This window comes from Genypterus blacodes, unplaced genomic scaffold (genome assembly GCF_046128005.1).
Source record: "Genypterus blacodes isolate CSIRO-AG114 ecotype Tasmania unplaced genomic scaffold, CSIRO-AGI_Gbla_v1 ptg000133l_1, whole genome shotgun sequence".
NCBI classification, from domain to species: domain Eukaryota; kingdom Metazoa; phylum Chordata; class Actinopteri; order Ophidiiformes; family Ophidiidae; genus Genypterus; species Genypterus blacodes.
The window spans coordinates 5685691-5706549 of NW_027466935.1; the positions used below are offsets into that span (position 1 = coordinate 5685691).

Consider the following 20859-nt stretch of genomic DNA (forward strand, 5'->3'; position numbering starts at 1 on the left):
AAAAACAAAAAATCCCCTGGCGTGACATGTATGTTTACAGTGTATTGTAAACTAAAATCATCATTAAAGCAACAATTTGCCTTTATCGTCGGCTGAAAATCGGGTCAGAATTGTAAATAAAGTTGTACTTTTAAAAAAAAACTTGCCCGCCCTACGCCTTGTTGATCACGTGACGCGCGCTCGTCGTAAAGGAACAGTCATAATAAACAAATTTAACGCTGCGAACAGACGATTTATTTTACGCACGACTTAATAACATTCGTTAATGTCGTTTTGACGCATATTTAATCCAGTCTCTTCCTTCAGTCACGCATAGCAACAGATATGTAACGCGAATGTTACAGACGCGCACAGACTGTCACAATGGCTGTACGTTTATGTTGGACCGTTATCTAAAAACTCCCGACGACGGCGCTGCGTTCGGACACCTGTCATGTTGAGCCTGTTTTGATATTACAATCGTTACATTCGTACCCCAGCACAGTAGATATAATTCTATCATTAACGTTTGCTCAGACATTCGCGTTTATGTCGTGAGTTAATCCATTGTAAATAGCGATGGATGCGTTAACATGTTAGGACCATGTTCAAAAATGTGTTTGGCTCAGGGTATCTGGTAAGAACTGCACATGTTATGCTAACATGGGTCATCACCCTGATTCTCTTCCTACATGACACAGGTAAGCCCGTCACACGCGTGAAATGTCTTAGATTGAAACTGAAAGTGTTATCTTCTATCTTAATTTGAAAGCTAGTCCAGTCAAATTTACCCTTTACCCGATTTCACAAAGAAAACACAGTCCTGGAAACTCTGGTGTAACACTTTCAGTATAATTACTTCGCTACTTAATTATGCAGACCTTGTACACACTAAGCTTTATTTTGGAACACTAACGTAATTCCATCATCAACACCCGATGATGACCCGGATGAGACTGAGGTTTGAGACGTGTAACAGGAGGTCGTCTGCGTAAAGGGATAGTTTGTGCACTGAATTTGTCCTGGTGATACCCTCCAACTCTTTTGTAGACAAAAGGATGATGAACTTATGGTATTTGTCTGCACTGCTGTACTGTATAACAACCTAATCCACAAGATTAAGCCCAATTGCAAATCCAAAATGCATCATAATAGTCTTTACGCTCTCATTGTCTTGGCCCAAAACCCTGGAGTGTTTCTTGTAGGGTGACATCATGGTGTTGTGATTTCTTTTATTTCTGCCTCTGTTTTGGACACAGAGCTGAGGAAGCAGGAGGAGACAGGCCAGCTTGTCCAGCCTGTGCTCTTTGTGCTGATGGTCCTGGTGTCTGTGTTGCTGTACTTTGCTGTTTCCCTGATGGACCCAGGCTTTATTCTGTCTGACGAGAGTGATTTGCAGGTGATAATACAGTTGTTATTGTCATTAGTCATATCACAAATGACATACATGATTGTTGGGATCGTTGTGTACTCTTTTGTTGCTATGGAACAGAAAGTACAGGTGTGGAGGTGAAAGAACAAAAACCTCACGCACACTTATATATATGAAATGTTCAGTCTTGAATAGTTTGCCTTCTGTGTTGTTCCAGTTCATGCTTGGTGTGACTGAGGAGCACCACGACATGATCCCACCCACCACTAAATCTCTGCGACAGCGCCGTTGTGGCCACTGTCTGCTTCAGGTACGGTGCCATTTACCTGAACACAACTCAAAAATACCATAATTTCTTACATTCTGTCAAAACTCATTAATTCTTAAAGTATATTTATATACTGTACATTCATACACAAACACATTTCTTTCTTGCTCTTTCTCGTGCTGTTGTTATCTGAAATGCTTATTTGTCCCACTGCAACTGTTTGCCTGAACCTAACACAGTGACACCTGTGTGTGAACATGCCTTTGCTACTGTTTGCCCCTGTGTTGTGAACATGTCTGAAAATTGACACTTGAGGTTGTGAAGGGATCCCTCAGCAGTATAGAATGACAAATGGGTTGTGTATCAGCTCAGTCACACAACCCCTATAACTTCAAATGAATACACAACACTGTGTTTCACAGTGACCTCAATTTAGCTCTGTGTGAACAATAAGATATTGCTTTGATTTCTGTTAATACACACCATCTTCAAATTTTACCTGTACATTATAAGAGACAACCCTGTGAATGAAAGTTTGAGAAACAGTGAGAAGTTAAATTAAACCTTTTAATCTTTTTTAATCTAATTCTAATGATAGAATTAGAGGTTAAGTATGTTCAGCCCATTACAACAATCTGGTTTTCTTATGTGGCCCCCGGGGGAAAACGATTGCCCACTGAGAGTAAACTTCTAAATTACAATCATCTTTATCTCAAGCAGCAGCCAATGAGATCAAAGCACTGCCAGACATGTCTGCACTGCGTTCGGCGTTACGACCATCACTGCCCCTGGATTGAAAACTGTGTGGGTGAGAGGAACCACCGCTGGTTTGTGCTTTACCTGGGGGTCCAGCTGTTGGTGCTGCTGTGGGGGCTGCATATAGCCTGGTGAGTAAAGAAAATGGTCATTTATTATAGGGGCCGATGTAGCTGGCAGCCAAATGGAAGGCCACAGCAGTTGGCAGGGGCATTTGGAATCGCTGACTGCTGTGTTGGCCGTCCTATTAGTATACAATACACATCTAAATGGTGATCGATGGTTAATTATGTCAGATTGTCTGCTGGCTGACCACAAGATTTTTTAATGGATAGCTATGATGGAAACTGACATATTCTGTGATAATCTCAAAACCCTGAGAAGCAAAATCCTGATGTACTTGTCTCCTCAGGACGGGCTTCGGTTACACACCCACCTCACAGCTGTGGCTACGTACCAATGGCGTGCTGCTGGCCGTGGTGGTGGTAATGGCTGTGCTCTCGCTGATCGTGCTGCTATTGCTGGGCTCACACCTCTACCTGGTTTCTCTCAACACCACCACCTGGGAGTTCATGTCCCGACACCGAATCTCCTACCTCAAACACTGCGGCACAGATGAAAACCCCTTCGACCGTGGCACCTTGAGCAACCTTTGGGGTTTCTTCTGCGTTTGGGGCACGGTGGTATGGGAGCAGGTTTACTTCAGGGAAGGCAGCGACCAGGTTTAGAAAGCTAACGAACAAACATCTGTCCTATTTCTATCCAAGAAATTGTGCAGTGAGGTGCATTGAGGGATAACACTTGACCTTAAGCGGGAGGGGAGTAAAAAACAAGCATGTGTCAGTTGACCTATTTATAGGCATTTGTGTTGTACAATAATTCTGCAACATTCTCTTTTAACTTTTCTCCTTTGTTTGGTCCGGTAATCCCTACATTTTCCACTCAAATGTTTATTTCTTACTTAAGAGAAGAAGATATTTTTTAAGTACTGTAATTGAAGCTGCAATAACCAATATTTGACCACGAGGGGGCAGGAAATCCTTCACAAGTTGTTATGGTACATGTCTTACTCATCCAGGGAACCAACATCAAAATGAACAATCCATCAGAATAAGCTCTGAACTTTATCTATCAAGCACACAAAACTAACATCAATCTAAACATACCCTTGACATGGGTGTGTCCAATCCGTAAACACAAACAACTTGTTTAAAGCAATAATGTTCGAACTTTGTTTGGTATTCTTCTGCCATCCAGTGGCTAAATGTTAAAAAATGCATATTTGAATGAGTACATTTGACTTGTAATGGAGTAATGTTGTATCGAGGCTGGAAGATCACACAAAATAGGGTGCCACCTCCACTTGGTTTCTTTATTCCAACTATTCTTCAGAGCCACTACTACAGTACAGAACCAATATGGATGGAAAACAGGAAATGACCCATCATTTCTGCACACGCTTAACTTCATTTGACTTTGCCTGATTTGGGTGCTCTAGATGAAGTTATAAATGTGTGTAAGGTGTGAGCACTAATGACATGCTAGTCTTACTGTCATAGCTCTGTGGTAAACATGGCTGATTGACTGTTACTGGATTGTGACGTTAACTTTGAATATATCTTGTACATAATTGATTGATTGGATTGATTAATGCTTGTTTTACACACATCTTGTTCAGTGGTTGCCATGTTATCAGTGTTTCCCCACCATGAAGAGTTGAAGTAGTGACCTAGGGTCCAACGGCTTTACCTACAACTTTGAGTTGAAAGCCAGTTTGATAGAATTTCTTATTTTTTATTTATACGGAAAGTAGTGTGAGAAATGTGCTGATTTTCAATGAAACTTGTTTCAATGGATTTTATACTGTATATATATTTATAAATATATATATTTTGTAAAATAAATGGCATTAGAGTATGTCAGTTGTAGGAGTGTCACTCGTTCTGAGTAGAAAGCTTTTGAGTGCAATACATCTACTTTGGACAGTAAGTAGTAAACCTGGAAGAGAGCAATAACTATGGTGAATTTAATGTATTGATCTGGTTTATCAGTTATCATGTAATTTATATTGTGTCCTGAAATAATATGCAATACTGTCATACAATGTTTTTTTACTAGTTTGAAAATACTGTATACTCAATAAATGAAGTTTGAAGAAGCCTTCCTGCCCAGTGTTTGTCCAATATACAGGTGCAGCTCAATACATTAGATTCTGGTCGTCTTCCCCATGATTGTGTCGCCAACTGAACCAGACAGAGACAATTAAAGGCTCAGGAAACCTCAGCAGGTGATTTGAGTTAATGAGCTGATTAGAGTGAGACACTGTGAGGCTACAATATTGAACTTTTTCACAATATTAACATTTTCTGAGATACTGAACTTGGGGTTTTCATGAGCTGTAAGCCATAATCATATAAATTAAAACTAATAAAGGCTTGAAATATTTCTCTTTGTGTGTAATGAATCTATAATATATGAGAGTTTCACTTTCTGAATTGAATAACTGAAATAAATGAACCTTTCCCACGATATTCTAATTCATTGAGCTGCACCTGTATACAAACATATTCACTTATATTATACAGGCTGATTTGTTTTATAACCACCTTCATGATACAGGTACAATATGTCTTAACAACAACTAAAAAAACAACTAAATTACCAATTTGGCTGTAAAGTATCAATGTCTAGTATATTGACAATGAAGACAACCTATGATACATGACAAAGATTTTACTTAGTAGTAGACAAAGATTCAAATGAATGAACATCACAATGATATACAATGTAGTACTTGTGATTGAGGCGATTGTGTCATAAGTGCTGACATTCTGAATATCACTGATTATAAAAAGAGACATTATTGCACGGGTTAAATCATTCATACACATTAGTTTTATATTTTGGTCTTTTAAAAGTTGTGAGAGTGCAGGAATCAAAAGTTCCACATAGTCTAAATGTTTCTAAACCAAATGTGGGAGAGGAAATGAACAAAAATGTCAGTCAAAGAGTGACAGATTGACAAAAAGGATGTCAGTGTTGCAATAGGTAGGCTTCAGTAGTGAAGAGTCGGTAATGTAGAGGTGTCACCCGTCTGTTCAATCAGACAAGTTTATACTGAGGTTCACTTGTGTGTCGGCGTGTCAAGGTTGAGGTCAGCTCATGAAAGAGAAGTCAAAGTCGGCAAACACCGCTTGTTGCTCGGCAGTGAGGTGGGAAGGCGTCTGTGGTGGGGTGAGGACTGGCCTAAGGCGAGTGAACTCTTCGTCAAAGTTACTCACATCCTGCGGTGCCTTGATCACTGGGAGGAATGGAGGCTTCACCTTCTTGGCCAGGAGAGCTTCCCAGTCCATCCCCTGTCAACATACAAGAGATGAATCTACACAGGAAGTATACTGAGGGAATCCTGCCTTCATGTAACTTGCAGTGCTTTGTATATGCTAAATAGTTTGGTTGCTAGAACTGATTAAATATATTTGAATGTTATATACATATTTGAGAGTGGAAACATTTAGAATCTTGGAGATACAAATTGTGCAGTAGTTTGGTCTTCATTACGCAGGTTTGAAATCATTTCGTCAGTTGGATAATGACCTGGAAGAATTTGTGTGTCTTGATCTCCGCTGCATCGTGTTTTCCACCGCCGAGCCTGAGGTTAGGATCTTTCTTCAACAGCTAAAACACAGAGATGTGAAACATGGTGATGTTATGAGGCTGTTATGCTGCGTCTAGCACTACACACTTACTTACTACATGCTCAGCTCATGGCTCCACTGACGTGTTTTGATATTGGACATAATATGTTACATCGAAAATGCAGAAGCAAATGTAACTTCTATTCAATGTGGAATAAGGAATGGAGGCTGCCAATTACTTTCCTCAGTTTCAAGGGCAAATAATATTAATAATAAGTCTTTTGTCATATGGATTTTTCAAATATATTTGCTAGGAAGACAACCTTTTGAATAAGGGACACACACTCAGGAGACAGGAAGCGAGGGTAGTGCACTTCATCATTGACAATGCTGTCAAAAACATCCTCTTCGTCATCACCAGGGAAGGGCGACTAAAAGAGAAGAAAATGACAGCAACGTTTATTGTATTCCACTGCTTGAACTTTGACATAAACCAGTTCTCTTTGGAGGTGCACCCAACCACAGGAAATATGTTAATGTACACACTGTAATTCTGTTTAAGTTAAACTTTTATACCGACCTCCCCCACCAGCATCTCATAGATGAGGACCCCCAGACCCCACCAGTCCACACTGCGGGTGTAGTTGTTGTCTGTCAGTACCTCCGGAGCCAGAAACTCAGGTGTGCCACAGAATGTGGAGGTGCGATCCCCGTAGTCCATACCTGCAGTACACAGATTGAGTGCAGACAATACGGCTTTACTCGCCATCATATGGACGCACAGCACAGCTATTACATTGTTGAGACGAACACAAGGTTGATTCCTAGTATAATCAATCGTCAATAGATGAAGGCATTTTATTTTTACCTTCCTTGCACAAGCCAAAGTCTGCAATCCTGACAAAGCCATCCGTGTCCATGAGAAGATTATCCAACTTCAGATCTCTAAGAAACAGATGGACAAAAAGAGAGAGCGAAATTGAAATAGAGAGAAGCTACAATGAAGCGGCCATTAATTGATTCAGTGATGGCAGAAACAACTCACCTGTAAACTATTTTGTTCCGGTGGAGAAACTCCAGCCCCAGCAGCACGCAGGAAGAATAAAACCTTCAAAAAGACAAAGACGGACAACTGGAGATGATTCGCAGACTAAACAGTTGATGTTGGCGTTGCTTCTGTCAGCGTGACACACACACACTAACCTGGTCCGTCTCTCGCTGAAGATGTTGGTGTGAATGTGTTTCATGAGGTCGCCTCCAGGGGAGTACGCCATCACGAAGCACACGTGGTCTGCGGTCTGGAAGCAGCCGTGCAGGTTCACCAGGAAGGGGTGTTGTGAAGCGTTGATGACTTCAAAAATCCTCTTTTCGCATGTGAGGCTGGCAACAAGGTGTTTTTACAGAGAGATGAGTGTCATAGATACAGACTCCACTGTCACCACAGCTGTTCCTAATGACTTATAACAGATTTCATAGCGAGGAGCTCTGGAGTTTCTCACCTGTCAACTTCATCGCGCGTCACAATGTCTGCTTTCTTCAGGGCTTTGATGGCGTACAGTTTGCCCGACTTCTTATAGTCTGCTAACAGCACCTTGGAGCAGTTACAAATATGATGATACACACCCTCGTTTCACAAGTGTGTAGTCAAACATGTTTTTCCTGATCAAAAGTTCCCACTGCTAATAAGACATAGTTAGCAATTAATGCCAAATCAGGCTCCTATATTTGTAGTTGTTTACTAAATGAAGTCAATGGGTCTGAAACCTTAAACAAGGCACTGTTTGAAGGTTCCAGTGCCTTTATGTAACGGTACACTTGTGTGTTGTGGGACATTGTGAATGATAACATGTTTACCTTTCCAAAGTGACCTCTTCCCAAGACTGAGATACATTTGAAGTCTTCCATCTGTAGGCCATCTAACCTGCAGCAGAGAGAAAAGAGAAGTGCATAAATATTATACTAATATTAAATGGAGCAGATAAGGCTGATCAGGTTATTTACTCATTGAATATCTGGCTGTTCAGAATGACTTACTGTGGGGACGAGTGTTGACCTTTGGACTTAAAGCTCTTGTTCCCTGTTTCAGACTGGTTCAGAGTCAAACAGACAGATAATACATCTGTACTAACATGTCAACCGACTTGTAATCTAGGGCCTAGATTACAAATGAAACATTTTTCTGGTACCAATGTGTTTTGCAGGCATGAGTAAAAGCATTTGCTATTGACAGACGAGACTTTGCTCACCAGTGGAGTGTTCATTGGCGTCTTCCCACCATGATGTGAGGACCTGATGGAATGTTCTTCAGTAAAATCCAGATTCACCACAGAAGTTTCTCTGACAGACCAAGTAAAGAGTAGATTTTACTGCCAACATTCTACATTGATGTTGCTTTCACTCCCTTAATGCTGTGTAGAGAGCTTTACCCTGCGGGCGATTGGCTGGCTGTGGGTGCAGGCAGAGGGGGCGCTAACGGAGGGCTCATGGGCTCCAGGGAGCTGCAGGGAGGCAGAATGCTCATCATCAGACGGCCCCATGTGGCAAAGTTCATGTTCATCTGGGCAGCACGCAGGAAGTTCTTCCCTGTGGAGAGAAATGGAATCCAATCAGATCAAATGAGAACCATAAAGTGGAGGCGCTTCACATCCAAAAAGAAAAAGACAGAGAAGATCCAAGATGCGATAAATTAACAATATCTGTTGCTACCTTTTTCTTTAGGGAATATTCTCCTCTGCCTCTGGATTTTGGGGCGCCGCTCAATAACAGGGTTGATAAAAGTCACCTGAGGATGAAGAGAGGGCTCAATTAACAACACGATGTTTGATCTGATGTCTATGTGTAGACATGTAGGACTGATCTGCTGTATGTATGAGTGATACATGAGCTGTGAGAGGTGTGAGTGAGAACCTCAATAAAGAGAAGGCCCTGAGGCTCCAGGTGGAGACACATGCCATGCCGCTTGTTATCCAGGAAGTCCTCCAACCGCAGGAACTTCAGCCCGCATAAGGCCCTCCAGTCCCTCCAATACACAGAAATGTCCAGCTCTCTAGACTGGGCCATGGAGAATAAACACCACGTGACAAACAAACAAATACAGTACATGATGGGTCTGACTTTCAGCTTATTTACATGCAAGGAAGAAAATATAGTAGCGAAGGTTGATTGATTGGTTGGTTGGAGCCCTTTTGTCTAGCACCAATCACCTTGGAATATTTTGCGTGATGAATTGTGATGTTTGCTGAAATTAAAGCAACTGACCCGTTCCAGTTCAATGCTGAAGCTCTGGGCCCAGGCCTCTTTTCCCAGCGGTCTCCAGTGTGTGCGCCCCACTATTCTGTTGTCCACCTTCAGCACTGCACTTATCTCAGCTGACACAAACAAAGCAAACACAAAGGTACAAACTGGTATATGATGTGGGAGGGAAGGTTAATCACCATACGTGTTAATCATGCAGTACAATAGATGTATAGTAGAACTGAAATTACTGGACAGTTCATCAGCCTTTGAGGTTTTGCCACTGGCACTGCGTCCTGATAGTCCAGCTCTTATCCTCAACGACCTTCCATCTGACTGGCTTGCAGGGGGGGTTGAGAAATTGGAGACACGACTGCGGCCTGGAACGCTCTCCAACAGGTCTTGGCAGCCCATCAAACACACCTCCAAACGACCTGGAGAAATGCAGCGTAAACACTCAGTCTAAACACACACACAAAAATACATAACATAAAGCAATTCAGTTGAGATTATGATTGGGTTGGCGACCTGTAAGACTGGCTGGCTTGAATAAGGAGGAAGAGAAAGAGGAGGAAGGAGAGCTGGAGTGCTTCTTTGATGTGCCACTGCAAAACGACGACGTCCCCGACTTGAGTTCCTGCTTGATGGCAGCATGTTGGGGATGATCCAGAGGCAGCTCAGCCATACACCTCTCCAGGGAGAGATGTAACAGATCCACCTTCTGAGAGGACTCTTGCATCCTCTCCTGGGCCTGAAACATTAAACAGAAGCCTTACAAACATACATCCAGATGCTCAAATCCAGCATCTCCTATGCAATGTGACTGAGGGACTGTTTCCAGTTCATAGCTACCTCTGCCACTATGCGGTCCTGGACCTTGCGTCCACCAAGCTGCTTCACCACATTTTTGGCCCCCTCGACAACTGCTGATTCAATTTTCAGGTGATGCATGAGTTCGGGGACCCGCAGCTCTAGAGGAGTGATCATCCCCACAGGGAGACCTGTGGACAGATATTTGTACCCAACATCACTTTATTCTTATTCTGAGTACTTGAACACCTCTTTTTTTTCTATTTAGAAAGACAGAGGGAATCTTTTTTTTACCATCTGTAGTGTCGCGTTCCCCTTCTCTGGCTTGGCTGACTTTGACAATCTGCATGCGTAGGAGTTCAATCTTGGTTCGACTGTCCTGCAACATCTGCTGGGCTGTAGATAGTAATTTCCTGTCCTGCAGGTAAATCAAACCATCAACCAAAGACCACATTAAACACAGTTATGTAATGTTATAACAGTGTGCAGCGTCAATGAATGTAGCTGAGAGAAAGGACGGAAATGGAAAATAAGGAGGTTTGTATTTGTGCGTTGTAAACTAGCCCCATATGCCTTCAGTATAATGGGAGCAGAGCACACCTTCACTGAGCTGTTGGTGTAAGTCTGGATGATGTTCTCAGCTCCCTGTTTGACTTTGGTCTCCATGGTAAGCTGTTTCTTCAGGGTTCTGACATGGATCGATAGTGGTGATGTCGCCTCTTCCCACTGACATGAGTCTGGTGACTTATTGTCTTCAACCTCTGAGCAACATGAGTAAAAACAAGAGTTAACTTTCAAAGATCTTCACATGCAATTCCTTCGGACAACCTACGGTACATGAACATGTCTGTATATTCGTAGAACATACAGGATTAAATTCATCCTGCAATTTCACATTTGTTTTTGAAGCGCCTTACGATCTTTCCTGTTTTGGCTACCTGTGGTGCTGCCCTTTACTTTGGTCATAGATCTTGCATTGAGTTCCTGCAGCTCCCAGTGCAGCTGCTCCAGCTTACGAGTTGAGGCCTTGAGTTGGCCCTCCACATCGGCAGCGCTCTTACGGTTTGTCACAACCTGGCGGAGCCTTTCCGCTGCCTCTTTGATTTTCAGCTCCCTTTGGATCTCCTGCCTCAGAAGAGTACGGGCACCTTCCAAACGCTGCTGAAACTCCGGGTCAAGAATATCCGCTTCATCCAGGCCCTGCAAGTACACCACACAGACACACAAGACAATTAACTTTGACTAAACCTAAGCATGATTCACAATAGAATAATCATTGTAGTTCAAGACTGTATAAGTTCAGTCTGTCTCATCTGGGTCCTAGAAATTGTTTGGATTTCCTTGGACACATTTGGACCAAATCGTGGCCTCTTGCATTTGTTTTAATAAAAGACCATTTCTCCCAAAAATGTTGACATTAGAACATCTTTTGGTATCCACAAATAAATGTATTTGTTTTGCAGACAAGAGCATCATTAACAACAGGCTGCTCACGAGTGTCTCAGATGAGCAGAACCGAACAATCTTGAGCTTCAAACCCCTAATTATTTAGGTGTTATTAGCTCCCAGCCCAGCATTCCCTCAGGCAATGCAAGGAGATAAGAGTAAGAAAGACGATTTGGAAAATGAATGTCTGGCTCTTAATGTTTAAATGTCGATAATTGCTTATTGTTCCCAACCAACCAATTAGGGGCTGGAATGTAAGAGCTAAAGAAAAATTAGATGATTAATTCATCATTCTGATATATATGTGTGTAATTTAGTGGATTATAAATGTGATGTCATTGTGTAAACTTTGCTAGTTTTGATGGCATTAGGTTAGTTTAGATGACATCACTTTTTCAACTGATGTATTGGACGACATCATCCAATACATCACATTAGTTTGATGAAATCACTTTGCTAGGTTGAAAACATCAATACTGTATAATTATGTAAGCTTTAGAGCCCAACACTGTTTGTAAGCGCACATTAGAAAGTACAGTTAAATGCACACTTCTATGCACACAAGACAAAAAAGGGATTTCAAATTTAAATCCAAACTAAGCACAAATATCAGAGAGGACCCTCCCAAAATGTACAAGTAGTTGTGATATATACACCAGCAACAGATCAACAACAATAAACTAGACAATGTCTCCCGTTTTTGGTCAAAACAGAGGGTAGACATTCTCTTTGGACACAGATCTTTGTCCTCAGACATGCTTACAGGATAAGAAGTGTTATGAAGACGCTAAGATTTTTGTTGGGAGTGACGAGATTGACGGGATTAGGAATAAGCATTTCAGTCGTTAGAAGGTTTGGAGACAAAGCGAGAGAGGTTGTACTGAGATGTGCAGGGGAGAGATGTTGAGTATTTCGAGAGAAGGATGCTGAAGATGAGGCTGCCGGGCAAGAGGAAAAGATGAAGGCCAAGGAAGAGATGTGGATGTGGTGAGGGGGGACATGCAGGTGGGTGGCGCAACAGAGGAAGATCCAGAGGACAGTGAGAGATAGAGACAGATGGCAGCAGCCGAAAGAAGAATATGGCACTTAATGATGCATTTCCTTGATGGTACTGTTCAGTTTTGATATGAGCAGGTATCATGTTTAAAAACCCCACAATACCCCATTTGCAATTCAATAAAATAAGAAATTCTCCCTTTTCAGATGTCGTTCCAACAAATGTTTGCACTTTAGCCGTTGATAAATGAGCATAATGATGATGACTCATACGAATCTTTGCATTTCAAGTAACACCTAGAGATCATTCAGGTGAACACACAGAGACAGCCAATGAAATCGCTTCAAACAACATCGATTGCAAAACATTGCTCGAGCATGACGTCATGCACAACAGATTGGTCCCTACCTCCCTACCTGACACCCTGTATATCTTAATAAAATCACATCAAAATGCACCACATCATAGGTGTATCTCACACGAGGAGGGGCCATATAGAAATGACGATTAGGGTGTTTCTAATTAACAAACTACTAAATGAATGCTTTTTGTTAAGCAGCGAATTTTTGGAATGGGCTTAAAAAAAGAACATGCTTTTCATTATCTGATAAAATCTCATTACAAACCAGTCCGTATTTTCCCTGACTGGCACATTACTAACTTCAATGGCACTCCAGGCTGGAGTTAATTATTTTTATTTTTATTATTACTACTATTTCAGCAGTTATTGCTGAACATGATAGCTTTTAGCTGTTGTGACCATAAATAGGGCAGAGGGAACTACGAGAAGGAAACAAGACAAACAGGAAAAGCTAGTGCGCCTGTTTGTTTGACAAGGTAGGATTATAAAGCACTAAAGTCTAGTCACACTGTTCACTCCTAACGTCACTTCATATTTACTGCACTTACAGACAAGCGTCGGCATTCGAATCATTTTACCTGGAGTGTTAAACCTGACATGGTGGCTGTGAGCTTCTCTCTGCCGGTTGGAACTTCCACGCACAGCGGAATGGGAAACCCCTGCGTCTGCTTACACCACAAATCTTCTCAGAATTCCCATAGGCGGTGTTTGTGTTCATTGAACCAACTCGGCACAACTTTGTATCGAGTCAAACTGGAGTTTTGACGCTTAACGACGGCAGCGGCCGGTAGTTCGGATTGGTTAGTAGTCGACAATGACGGAGCGCCGTGAGAGCCAATCACTGTCACCCGCGGAATGCACCTGTCGCATCGGCCAATGAGCAGCAACAATGCATCCAGGTCTAAACGGAGAGTTGACCTTACATTACGTTTACATTTATGAATTTGCTTTTTATTCTGAGTGAATTGAGAGAGCAAGTGAGGGAGCGAGATTTAAACCAATACTAATTAAAAAATTCTAAGAATAAGTGCCACAATCTGTTCAGTTCCGGTTCCGGTTCCACTTCATATACTGTGTGAGCCCTTCAAACATTAAAGACAGACTTAAGATGTGAAGAGTTTATAGGAGAAGTGGGCGTTTTGATTGATTGATTAATTTAAGGAAATCCTACTTTTGGAAATTGTGTCTCTAAATTAAAAAAAGACACGGAAACAAACAAACATAAAAGGTTTTAAAAAGGAAATGGAGATTTCAAGGGTCTTAATCATTCTCATTCTGATGAAAAATGTATCCATATGATCTGTGTAAGGATTTATCATTCCATCAGCTGTAATCGGATAAAAATCAATGCCTAAGGCAAACCACTGGTGTCAATGTGTGTCACCATAGTAACGAAGCCTTAGGTCCACTGTTTGCCAAGTATTGACACACACAAACAAGAAGAGAGAGAACAATGTTCCTTCGGCCTACAATATGGATGGATTGTGTTTTTAGTATCACAACTCAAACTATGATATGTGTGTCAAAAGTATTTCACAAAAAAAAACTCTTCCAACTGGAGAGATGATCCTACAGTATGAAGAAAGCGACAGTGATTCATGATGGAATTTTGTGGATCAGCCTGTCTTGCTGAAGGGACAAACCTACTTTAGAGCTCCCTGTCAAGCTTGTTCAGTAAGAACTTAATTGCACTTAAAAACGCTGTCTTTTCACCAGCTGTGTTGTTTGTGAGGCCAAATATGCTGACAATTCTAAATGCTCTATAAGTAGGTACAATGAAATTTGTATTGTGGGACTTTGGCTCAATGTCCACTATTTGATCCTAGACTATTAAGCCTCCAGGTGTGGGAGTTTGCGCAGAGCCACCATTGTCTATGATGGGAGTGTGGTTACAGTGCAGGTTCAGCAGTCGCACACGCCTCTCTGTGTCTGTATGACCCAGCTGCACCTGCTAGGGGATTAATATGAGAAGTGACTATGCCGTAAAGCAGTATGATCTAATGTGACACTGTCTTAACTGAAAACTCTTAAATAAATCCGTTAACATAAACAATAGCAGTGATAATAACACAAATGACTTAGGCAGCTGGGTTACAAGTCCAGTGTCAAGAAAATGACTCATATGACAAACCAAATCCATGCAAATCATAAAAATTCAAAAGAGCCCAGCCCAGTAAAGAGATGATAATACCACTGAGAAAACAGAAAAATAAATACCAAAATGATTAAGAGGAAACATGGTTGCGATAAGAAGAGAGGAGCAAAATTACAAGTAAAAGATTTGAAGTAAAGGAGTGGGAGTGGTTGAGGCACATACCATACTGGTGATTGGCTCAACTCCATCCTCTGCTGCACGACATCGCCTTCTCCCTCAGTGTTCTGTCTCTCTCTGCTGTCCTATCAGCACAACATTTACATACACTTTCATGTTTCCATTAAGGGCAATTGTTTGACAGTTACGCTTTGTTTGTTGTTTGTACGTTTTACTTCTGTATTGTGTGCATGTAACACAACCAGACCGTCTATTTTTTATAAGTTTTCATCTGCGTCTGGGTCAGTGAACAGTTAACTCTTCTATTCAACTAATGTTAATGAAATGGTTGAACAAAAATGACAATAAAACTGGAAGCCATTGATGTAATATTGTCACTGGGAGGATGGTGGGATGGAATCAAGCGAAGAAAATATTTTAACTGGTCTGAGAATAGATCACACAGGTCTTAACCACACACTGTATCCAACCAGAAACAGTTGAGCATATCCTACTTCATTGCAGAGAATACAATCACCCTCTTCAGTCACTAAGATTGGCATAACGTCACGATTTCTTGGGCCAAGAGAGTGGACTGGCAGCTGGAGAGTTGCCAGTTTGCCTCCAGGGCACTGCCGTGGTGCCCACGAGCAAGGCCCCGATCCCCCAAAACTGCTCCAGGGGCGCCGTGTTGTGACTGCCCAGCGTTAACACCTCTGTGATGCATGTGTGCGTGTGTTGTCATATGTAAGAGGGGCACGCAAGACACATTTCAGATGACGTGTTGCATGCGATCTAACCTAATAAAGTTTCTTCTTCTTCTTAAGAGAAAGATGTAGATAAAATATTATTCAGTGTGTTTTTCGTCATTTTCTGCCGGTGGCGGTAAATCAACATTAAGCTGGTTGGCCAATAAATTCTTAAACAGAGTGAGACGTTGACGGACAACTTGGAGTACTGCGCGTGCCTCATGCTGCAGTGTCACACTCCAACCAGCAGGCGGTAGTAGAGCAACGTCAATTTCTTTCCCAGCCGACCGAGAGAGTGAAGCGTGCAGAGCCGCGCTGTGTGTCGTCTCCCATCATCGTGGGCTGGAAGAGAAGCACTCTATGCAAGGTGGAAGTAACTTTCACCCTCACAGAGAACTGTTCTAAATCGCTCAACGGATAAATCTAGCCAAGGAGCAACGACGGACGAGAACCATGTCGGCCTCAGCGGCGAAAGTCACGAGGAAGGAGAATTCCAATCACGACGGAGCGGATGAGTCCTCTGGTAACGTTAAGGAATGGCGGTTATCCTGTGCAACGCCATCTTCATTTGCTTTCCCCATTTTGTCATTTCCAGAGTAGTTTGTTATGTTGCACGAAGCCAAATGTTGGGTGTACATGCAGGAATTGTGCAATGCCGCTGAGCCTGCGTGTACACCTGGACGCCGAGTGCGATTACGTGGAACTGTGTAACAATGCAACATGCTAGCAAGTGCTAACTACTTAGCAGGCATGAGCGTTAGCTAGCGTTTAGCCCATATTAGTAGTTGATATGACCTGTTGTCCTCGTTCAGGCACATCATAACATGCATTCAGCGTGATTCCCACTCGGCTATTATGTAAGACGTGGTAATGGTGTTAATTGTTTGAAGTTCTTCGTTTTCCTCATTTAAACGCACGCCTGCGACTTGACTGGTTGCTATTATTATTATTGTTAAGTACTATCTTCAATATTTACTTGATCTAATTTACCCTATTTACTTTAACTTAAGGTAGACTGAACTGTAGCTTTAATAGTCAGTCCAGGTGTTTTGTTAGCTTGTATTGTGCGCTCTAAAGCTAGGTTGGTAAGTTAGCTGTCGACATGTAAACAAGCCCTTACTCAGCGGCGTGCATGGTTACACATCCGGTCAGGTCCACGTATATAGCGCGGTAACGTGTTAGTAAAATGGGTAGAGAGCCAGTGGTGGACTCGACTCCATGTGTTTAAGAGCGTGAAGCCGTCAACGTTTGTCTGCAAATAGACGCCATAAGGTCTGCATTCAAACCAGTCCGCCTTTAGCAGCGACAGGAAGCGCAGGAGACCGAGGCCATGGATCTGACAGACAAACAGACGCGGTGCAGCTATAAGTGCAGCCGGGGAATGATGAACACCAATGAAAGAGCAGGGAAAAGTCATGTGACACAATTCATTGGAGTAAAAGATCCGCAAATAGAATATTTAACGCTTTAATATTGAAGAATAAGAAGAAACTTTATTGGGTCAAATCTCATGCACAAACATCTGAAATGTGTCTTGCGTGGCCCTCTTACATATCACAACACACACACACATGCATTACAGAGGGGTTAGCGCAGGGCAGCCATGATACTCGACCCCTGGAGCAGTTTGGGGGTTTCGGTGCCTTGCTCAAGGGCACCTCAGCAGTGCTTTGGAGGCAAACTGGCAACTCTCCAGCTTCCAGTCCACTTTCTTGGTCCTTGCGGGGACTTGAACCGGTGTTCCTCCAGTTCCCAAGCTGAGTCCCCTATGGACTCTCTCTTTTCCCCCCTCTCTCCGTATAAAAAAACTATCTCAAAATGTCCCATCACTGTTCCCCAGTTAACTGCAGTTGAGCAATATCCTTGTTAATTGACCAATGTCACTTTTATTTGACGTGTTTGAAATGTTTATCCTTTTCAGAAAAAGAGCAACAAGAAGCAATTGAACACATTGATGAAGTACAGAATGAAATCGACAGGTATGTTGCTTTCCTCGCATCGACATTGAATAGATCTTCAGGGAGAAATGGTTATAATTTTGTTTTCCTTTTTTCTCACACAGACTGAATGAACAGGCCAGTGAAGAAATTTTAAAAGTCGAGCAGAAGTACAACAAATTACGTCAGCCCTTTTTTCAGAAGCGGTCAGAGTTAATAGCCAAAATTCCAAACTTCTGGGTCACAACATTTGTCAACCATCCACAAGGTGTGACACATTTCTTTTCTTAAGCTATTGTAATACATAGGTGTGTGTGTGTGTGTGTGTGTGTGTGTGTGTGTGTGTGTGTGTGTGTGTGTGTGTGTGTGTGTGTGTGTGTGTGTGTGTGTGTGTGTGTGTGTGTGTGTGTGTGTGTGTGTGTGTGTGTGTGTGTGTGTGTGTGTGTGTGTGTGTGTGTGAGTGTGAGAGAAAGATCACTAACCTCCAGTGCCTGTGCAGTTTCAGCTCTTCTGGGAGAGGAGGACGAGGAAGCTCTTCACTACTTGTCCAGGGTGGAAGTCACTGAGTTCGAAGACATCAAGTCTGGATATAGAATAGATTTTGTGAGTTGTCAGGTTGTCACAATTTTTGTGCATGAAAAGTTTTGCTTTGCACCAGATGTGCTGACACCGATATCTTTCAGTATTTTGACGAGAATCCATACTTCGAGAACAAGGCCCTCTCCAAAGAGTTCCATTTGAACGAGAGTGGAGATCCTGCTTCAAAATCGACTGAAATCAAATGGAAAGCTGGAAAGGTGGGTTTGCATTTATCAATTCATACGTCCAGGTTGAGATATGACATGTGGTTTATGTAATGCATTATGTTCTGACCATGGTATATCATCAAAAGTGTTTTTCGCTAAATGTGTTTCCATTACAGGACCTGACAAAGCACACAAGTCAAACACCGAACAAAGCTGGAAAGAGGAGGCAACACGAGGAGCCAGAGAGCTTCTTTACCTGGTTTACTGACCACTCGGATGCAGGCGCAGACGAGCTGGGAGAGGTTATAAAGGATGACATATGGCCCAACCCACTGCAGTACTACTTGGTAGGCCAAACCAGCAGGTTCTAAATAGTCATGCTTTCAAACAGAACAGAATCCTCCACTTTACACTTGTTCAGTTTTGTTAGTAATAGCAATCGCCCAACAAATATAACAATAACATAAATGTGTAACAGTATCACATTGTGGCATTCAAGATGCTTAACGCCTAATTTTCCTAAGGTCCCGGACATGGAGGATGAGGACGGTGATGGTGATGATGATGATGATGAAGAGGAGGGTCTGGAAGATATCGACGAGGGGGAGGAAGAAGAAGATGAAGAAGAAGATGGGGATGGAGAGGTACAGTGTGTTGTACATAGAAGATGGGCGTCGTGACGGATGCGAGGGTTTAACGACATCGTCGCGAGCACTACTCACGAGTGATGCATGTGACAGCACATCGTGATTTTCCAATTGCCTCCAAGCTTGGCAGACCGGTTGTGGGACGGTTGGCAAGAAGAGTTAGAAATGAGTCGGGACGCTTTTAAGGGGTGTGGAAGGAGGATCAGGGGAGGCTGGGGCGACAGGGGTGAAACCAGGGGAAAGCAATAAATTGCTCAATAAATTAGAATCTGGTCGTCTTCCTCATGATTGTGTCGCCTACTGAACCAGACTGAGAGCAATTAAAGGCTCAGGAAACCTCAGCAGGTGTTTTGAGATAGCGAGCTGATTAGAGTGAGACACCCTGAGGCTACAATATTGAACTTTAACAATATTCAAAGTTTCTGAGATACTGAACTTGGCCATAATTATCAAAATGTGATGAATCTCAAATAAATGAGTTTCACTTTTTGAATTAAATTACTAAAATAAATGAACTTTTCCCACAATATTGTAATTTATTGAATTTTTTTTTCTCTTGCAGGAAGACGGTGATGACGATTAAATGACCACCAACTTTCCTGCTCCTCCCCCCCCCTGTCCAACAACCCACGGGAGCAAAATTACTTCATTTTGTTTTTTTTTATCATTTTGCTTTGGCTGTTCATCATCGCATCCTTCTTCCTCTGCAGCTACAGCTTGTCCATGATGCCATATCTCAAGACCAGTCCAAACACAGCGGGTCTAACATTTGGTGCTGGGGAGTTGATGTTTCATGTGTTGTTTATTTTGTTTTTACAGAGACATGCAAAAGAAGTAAAAAAATCAATAAAAATAAAATAAAAAGTTGTAGCATTCTGCATGTCATCCTACGTAGAGTTAATTCCTTCCAATAGCAATTTCTGTGTAAGACATGGAATTACAGTTTCTGTTGGAGTGAGTTCAATAAAAAGCCATGGTGCAGTGATAAATAATCATTGCATCCTTAGCCACTTTTTATATATATATATATATATAAATGTATATTATAATATATCCAGTGGAGGTTGCCAGGGCTTACTAGAAGTTGCATTTTTCCTCTTGTGGACTTACTGCTAATGGAACTGACATAAAGCCACCAGCTTGTTCCTTTCAGCTATTGTAAATGTATTTTGGATATGCATATATCTTGGTATGACAGTTAATTGTACACTGTTTAATGGAGAGGTGCGGTCGGGCATGAGGAGGTTTGACACCAACTCGAGTTGTGTTTAAAGAATTTTGAATATCTTCTTTTTCAGACATCCACCAGTTCGAAATTACTTTTTTTTTTAAATAAACAATTAAAAACACTTTAGAGCTAGACTTAACACTGAAACGGGAGATAGAAGGCTTCTCTAGAATCCTCTCTGAAGTCTGTGTTTCTCTTTGTTTCTCCTGTCCACTGGAAACTTTTTCGCATTAAATTAAGTGTACCAGTTGCTTTGTTACAATAAATACATGTAAACTTGATGTTTTGTGTAGTTTGTAAGAGTTAACTTACAACTTGCATATGCTTGTGCGGTATCACTACAATACTATTATTCCCTGTAAAACTTCTACACTATGCCCAGGGCATTTCACAAAGCTTTATGGAGCTGGGGTTTAATTTCCCCACATGACAATGACAATTAA

General features: G+C 41.9%; 3 protein-coding genes across 6 annotated transcripts; 2 read left to right on the plus strand and 1 right to left on the minus strand.

Moving 5' to 3' along the window:
* The first annotated feature begins 159 nt into the window (after positions 1-159).
* Positions 160-4816, plus strand: zdhhc12b (zDHHC palmitoyltransferase 12b). 2 transcript variants are annotated; one of them, XM_076164272.1, is made up of 6 exons: positions 160-680; positions 1239-1378; positions 1569-1661; positions 2337-2506; positions 2788-3365; positions 3454-4816. In XM_076164272.1, exons 1-5 carry the CDS (start codon positions 584-586, stop codon positions 3101-3103), a joined length of 816 nt encoding a protein of 271 aa, XP_076020387.1. In that variant the 5' UTR covers positions 160-583; the 3' UTR covers positions 3104-3365; positions 3454-4816. The 2 variants fall into 2 exon arrangements, with proteins under 2 accessions (XP_076020387.1, XP_076020388.1); XM_076164273.1 differs by having other exon boundaries at positions 2340-2506.
* Positions 4817-5524: 708 nt separating this feature from the next.
* On the minus strand, positions 5525-18363 carry pkn3 (protein kinase N3). 3 transcript variants are annotated; one of them, XM_076163819.1, is made up of 24 exons: positions 18278-18363; positions 15176-15255; positions 13437-14806; positions 10993-11254; positions 10655-10815; positions 10349-10472; positions 10097-10245; positions 9773-9995; positions 9496-9678; positions 9269-9378; positions 8918-9061; positions 8717-8792; positions 8437-8593; positions 8257-8347; positions 8045-8097; positions 7865-7931; positions 7510-7601; positions 7214-7390; positions 7056-7118; positions 6879-6955; positions 6591-6733; positions 6334-6441; positions 5970-6050; positions 5525-5731 (listed from the first exon to the last, which is right to left on the minus strand). In XM_076163819.1, exons 3-24 carry the CDS (start codon positions 13455-13457, stop codon positions 5531-5533), a joined length of 2763 nt encoding a protein of 920 aa, XP_076019934.1. In that variant the 5' UTR covers positions 13458-14806; positions 15176-15255; positions 18278-18363; the 3' UTR covers positions 5525-5530. The 3 variants fall into 3 exon arrangements, with proteins under 3 accessions (XP_076019934.1, XP_076019935.1, XP_076019936.1); XM_076163820.1 differs by lacking the exon at positions 18278-18363 and adding an exon at positions 16979-17187; XM_076163821.1 differs by lacking the exon at positions 13437-14806.
* Positions 16135-20697, plus strand: LOC143011111 (protein SET-like). The gene is made up of 8 exons (XM_076163822.1): positions 16135-16381; positions 17780-17837; positions 17921-18063; positions 18295-18398; positions 18479-18592; positions 18718-18888; positions 19066-19185; positions 19751-20697. The coding sequence occupies exons 1-8, from the start codon at positions 16312-16314 to the stop codon at positions 19769-19771; spliced, it is 801 nt and encodes a 266-aa protein (XP_076019937.1). The 5' UTR covers positions 16135-16311; the 3' UTR covers positions 19772-20697.
* The last annotated feature ends 162 nt before the right edge of the window (positions 20698-20859 follow it).

Bases quoted from the DNA above. Each gene is read 5' to 3' on its own strand.
- zdhhc12b (XM_076164272.1), top strand. From the start codon at position 584: ATGTTCAAAAATGTGTTTGGCTCAGGGTATCTGGTAAGAACTGCACAT. The intron at 681-1,238 runs GTAAGCCCGTCA...TTTTGGACACAG, and splicing joins TCTCTTCCTACATGACACAG to AGCTGAGGAAGCAGGAGGAG. The intron at 1,379-1,568 runs GTGATAATACAG...GTGTTGTTCCAG, and splicing joins CTGACGAGAGTGATTTGCAG to TTCATGCTTGGTGTGACTGA.
- pkn3 (XM_076163819.1), bottom strand. From the start codon at position 13,457: ATGTCAGGTTTAACACTCCAG. The intron at 8,594-8,716 runs GTAGCAACAGAT...TTCTCTCCACAG, and splicing joins AATATTCCCTAAAGAAAAAG to GGAAGAACTTCCTGCGTGCT. The intron at 7,602-7,864 runs GTAAACATGTTA...AACTGCTCCAAG, and splicing joins GAAGAGGTCACTTTGGAAAG to GTGCTGTTAGCAGACTATAA.
- LOC143011111 (XM_076163822.1), top strand. From the start codon at position 16,312: ATGTCGGCCTCAGCGGCGAAAGTCACGAGGAAGGAGAATTCCAATCAC. The intron at 17,838-17,920 runs GTATGTTGCTTT...TTTCTCACACAG, and splicing joins GTACAGAATGAAATCGACAG to ACTGAATGAACAGGCCAGTG. The intron at 18,064-18,294 runs GTGTGACACATT...GTGCCTGTGCAG, and splicing joins ATTTGTCAACCATCCACAAG to TTTCAGCTCTTCTGGGAGAG.